Source organism: Sabethes cyaneus, chromosome 2 (assembly GCF_943734655.1).
Source record: "Sabethes cyaneus chromosome 2, idSabCyanKW18_F2, whole genome shotgun sequence".
Taxonomy (NCBI): domain Eukaryota; kingdom Metazoa; phylum Arthropoda; class Insecta; order Diptera; family Culicidae; genus Sabethes; species Sabethes cyaneus.
Window position 1 is genome coordinate 208,156,949 of NC_071354.1, and position 4,830 is coordinate 208,161,778.

The 4,830-nt window shown below is 43.0% G+C and overlaps 1 protein-coding gene across 1 annotated transcript; it reads right to left on the bottom strand.

Moving 5' to 3' along the window:
- Positions 1-243: 243 nt before the first annotated feature.
- LOC128736595 (peritrophin-1-like) lies at positions 244-1,115 on the bottom strand. Its single transcript, XM_053831085.1, has 2 exons — positions 1,109-1,115; positions 244-1,046 (listed from the first exon to the last, which is right to left on the bottom strand). Exons 1-2 carry the CDS (start codon positions 1,113-1,115, stop codon positions 244-246), a joined length of 810 nt encoding a protein of 269 aa, XP_053687060.1.
- Between the last annotated feature and the right edge of the window lie 3,715 nt (positions 1,116-4,830).

Sequence of the window (4,830 nt, forward strand, 5' to 3'; positions counted from 1 at the left end):
TCCTCTCGGCCAGGACAGAAGCTTCGCTTCTCCTCTGTGATGTTCATGTGAAGGCAGAACAGACGAATTTACCAGCAGAAAAGTCGACTGTAGCACTAGGTGCTCATTTCTAAATAGAAAAGGATAGAAAAACACAATTTAAACAATGTTCATACTATATGTGAAAACCAACAAAATCGGTTTATTTTCCAAATCAATAAATACTACATCCTACATTGGCATACCGAACCAATCGACGACATTTCACGCCTGGCACCGTGCAGCCTCCGGCCTATCGCAATAGCTCAAATGCTGAGCCCAGTGGAGCGTTGGAGGACAGCTCTGCTCCAGCTTAGTACCTTCGTAGGTACAAATGTAATATTTTGTACAATCGGCATGCGGGAAGTAAACTTGATGATTCGGGTCATATACGGGCGGGCACTCATCCGGATAGGGTGCCTGACTGGAGGCTGCAGCAGTTGTACCTGTAACCAAGCCAGTTGTACCCTCAGTTGAGACTGTTGAGATAGATCCTGCTCCACAGCCGGCCTGTTCCGGGTAATCGCAATAATTTTGATTTACATTCCAGTGTAATCCGAGTGGACAACTCTTCTCGACAGCGGCTCCACCCCAGCTGCAGATGTAAAATTTGGTGCAGTCACTGTGCGGTAAAAATATCGGTTGATCAGGATCGTGCTTTTCCGGACATTTTCCCGCAATAGGAGCACTCGTCGTGCCAACAGATGGTGTGGCAGAGCTCGTGGACTGTGGCTGAACTGTGGTAGGCTGCGAAGGAACTGCGGTGCTGGTAGCTGCAGTCGTGGCCGTTGATCCACCGCAGTTCACGTTGAAAGCATGATCGCAGAATTTCCTATCGTCATTCCACAGAAGTGGACTCGGACACTGCTGTTCGACCAAAGTACCCCAATTGCAGGTCAGGTATTTACTGCAGTCGGTTGGATGTGAAAAATGAAGCACAATTGCCGGATCGTTGGATTCAGGACAGCGTGGATCACGAGCATAACAGCAGCCCAGCAGAACCGTGAGCACTAACAAGGCAGTTTGCGCTGAAAAACAAAACACTATATTAGTCGAGTAATTCAGAAGCTTTGAAATAATAAAAACTTACTTTTCATCATGAAGGTTTCCTATCGGTTCTTCTAGCCACTGATTGTTTGACGACTGCCACCGTCCAATGCTAAAGCACAACTTTATATGTTCCACGATTTTTACGATAAGAAAAGAATAGTCCCCGATAACAACTAGTTTCTTCGAACGGAAGAGCGTGATAGTTACTGGTACTTCAAAAGAAGTGGGTGACGTTAGAAATCGGAACGGTACTCCAAACATCCGACTGTTCAGCCTATAATAATCTTCCCCGACTTCAACGTGACTAATTTCTATACGCTCTTTTAACTCAATTGGCTTAAACATTGTAACCGTTTCGGATACCGCACATTTCAAGTACAAAACTTTTATTTTCCCAAGTGGTTAAAAGAAAAAACCTGCATTTCTCTATTAGTTCACCCACTATAAGATGTTTGAATATCAACAGTATTCTTCCTCCAAACCCAAAAATAAACCCATTTGCCACGAGGACGCTAATCAGCCAACGACGTCGGGTAGGACCGCAATTTACGCTTGCAATTATAGTCTGTTCTTTTTTTTCTTGTGTTTGTATGTGCGATGCATTATCCTTTTTGCAAACAATGTTCCGAAGTTGAACCATTGGGGCAAACTTTCGCCGAGTAAAACGGGAAATTCTAATGGAAATCTCCGGCGAACAATGTGAGCGAGCATAACATCAAAAGTTTAGATCGAGAATCGTGAATGAGAGAACGGCGGCAAAAACATCAATTCAGCACCCTGCTTTTTGTCCCGGCCATAGTAGGGATAGGCGAACAAAAAAAAAGAAGAAACTTTAGTCACTATGGCGCGCAAACGATTCAAAACTCTCGCAGCTAAATAATATGAAAAACTCTTCCCTCGGTGCCGGAGCGAGTGTATCTGTAGTTGGTATTCCACAATTTCCAATCGCGAAAAACCTTCAAACTCATTTTCCCCGTAGCACAGTTTTTACTTCAACGCGGTACACTTGTTCCCGGCGAGCTGGCTGGTCCGCTTGTTCCTCGTTTTATGTTTTCTGCCGGCGAGAGAACGAAGTGCAACACTTGGACAACTTTTGCAATTACAAGGCCGGGAGCGAACAATTGTATTTTCGGAGATGAGGATGGAAACAACTCAACTCAAACGGGCGCAACACCTCTTCTGGTGCTGCTGCTCGGGAAACTATACACATAGTTCGCAGCAGCCATTTTCGCCTTTCGAATGAAGAAGTTGTGGTTCGCACCAAAAACACGGCTGGAAACGTTCCAATAGGACATAGAGCCGCTGCTGTGTAGGATGTGTTTTCACTTTAACTTCATATTTCGTCGAATTTAACGTGGTCAGCGTCGGCAACACGTTCCCCCTAAAGTATAACTATTGAAGCAAAACTCGTCATGAAACTGTTGTTGGAAAACACATCGCATGTGAAAGTATGTGTATCTAACTTTCAGCGTAAAAAACGGATTTAGCTGTGACAAAGCTCCTTCTCCGAACGCTACTAGTACTCGAACATTGGTTGTGGCGCCAACGAGAAAATTGACCGCAACGAGCCATCCCACAACTAACTGCCGATGGTTCGCCGTCAACCATCAATCGGTTCAGTGTTTTTTTGACTATTAGAACAATTGGTATATTGAAAAAAAAAACATGCTCTAATCTTTATGAGCAATTATTCGAGAAATATCAACTGTTCAAGGCTGTTCAAGGCCCTAATAGCACTGGGTTGTAAACAGCGAGTTTGGAAGAGTTTACGATAAAACGTTTATTTTTTGCTTTGTTGAAAGACAGAAGGAGAAGTTAGTTCGTTCATGTGTTCTAAATACTCACAAATTTCTTCTAGGTTATAGGATCATAACATTCAGTTGGGAACATTTTTTGTGTCAACTTTTTCAACCAGTTGCGTGAATCTTGTTCGTTAATTAACATGTAGCTTTGTGTTATTTATTGAATGTTGATTATGCAAAGCGCATCATCATCATCATCATCATCATCATCATCATCATCATCATCATCATCATCATCATCATCATCATCATCATCATCATCATCATCATCATCATCATCATCATCATCATCATCATCATCATCATCATCATCATCATCATCATCATCATCATCATCATCATCATCATCATCATCATCATCATCATCATCATCATCATCATCATCATCATCATCATCATCATCATCATCATCATCATCATCATCATCATCATCATCATCATCATCATCATCATCATCATCATCATCATCATCATCATCATCATCATCATCATCATCATCATCATCATCATCATCATCATCATCATCATCATCATCATCATCATCATCATCATCATCATCATCATCATCATCATCATCATCATCATCATCATCATTATCATCATCATCATCATCAGTGCTCCCGCACAGTCTCTAGAGGAAAGCCAGTGGAACGCAAGCAGACCACCTTGCACCCATAATTTACTCGGCAACAAATAGTCATCGATCGTCAGATTCGCAAAACTTCGGACACTCTACAAGTACTCAATAATCAACACGTTCTACTCATTCACACCACCCACCTATCCCTCAATGCGCGCCACGGTCGAGCTTCGTTATCCCGTCGATTTTACAATTAGTTGCTGCCATCAGAGCCGTTCCATTCCTGTGCTTGGTACCGGTGATCAGGCTTTCCAACTAACTTTCTCAAGCTAGTACCGACTTTTCAGTTCATCTTCGCTTCCTGAAATTCTTTCCGTCCATAGCAATGGCTTATGTAGTAATCCCTCGTTGTTGAGCCTTCGATCCCAGCGCTATCTGAAGCACCTATCTATCGTGTACTGCAGCTTGAGAGTTAAACTTTGGCGCTGTTGCAACTAGCAACCTGGATAATAACCGTCCCATGCGAGTATGCTATCAAAACTTGCGAGAAGTACTAACAAAACCAATCGACATCTACCCGAGAGCCATTCTGAAATTTAGACTTGATAGGACATCGGGACACACAGATCATAAAACCATGGAGGACTCCATCCTCCTTACCGTAGTCATTCTAGCTTTCATTAGTTGTCCCGGCCTTGCACGTGGGTGTAGTGAGGGGGCTTCCGAAGCTCCTCTCCAAGCAAGCGCACTACCGGCAACTTAAATTTCACCGTTAATTCGTCCAATTCTTGGTAGCCAAATAATGCCCGATGGTACAACAATTGATATAGCCATGCGGATCAAGATTGCCAGGGCTGCCTTTGCAGGGCTGCCGAACATTTGGCGCTCAACCGACCTTGTTGTACCACTCGCCAAGACTAATTACAGCAACATGGGATCCGCTGGATACCGACCCATCTTACTGACCAACTGCCCAAAATAGCTTCCCTGAGGGACGCCCGAAACATCCGTAATCATTTCAGGGCGAGTAGAATCTAAACTATGCGATCAAGACTGTAAGTTTTTCTAATTTGTTCTTCCTTGAGGTCAGTATAGACAGCATCAGCTTGTCCACCGTTGCCCATTAATGCAGAGTTATGCAAATTCGGTCAAATTTGTCACAACAGACCGTTTTGGATAGAATCCATGTTTAGTACCATCATCCGGGGCGAGATTGTACCAAAAAAGCATATGTTTTTGTTCTTCAGCTCAGTTTACACGCAATTTAGGAACTAAGTTGATTTCAAACCTGTCAAATTATACTAAATTATTCAATTAACAACTACCGTAGAGATGGTTTAGTTACAATGAAACCTTATTTTACTGGAAGTGCATGAACTT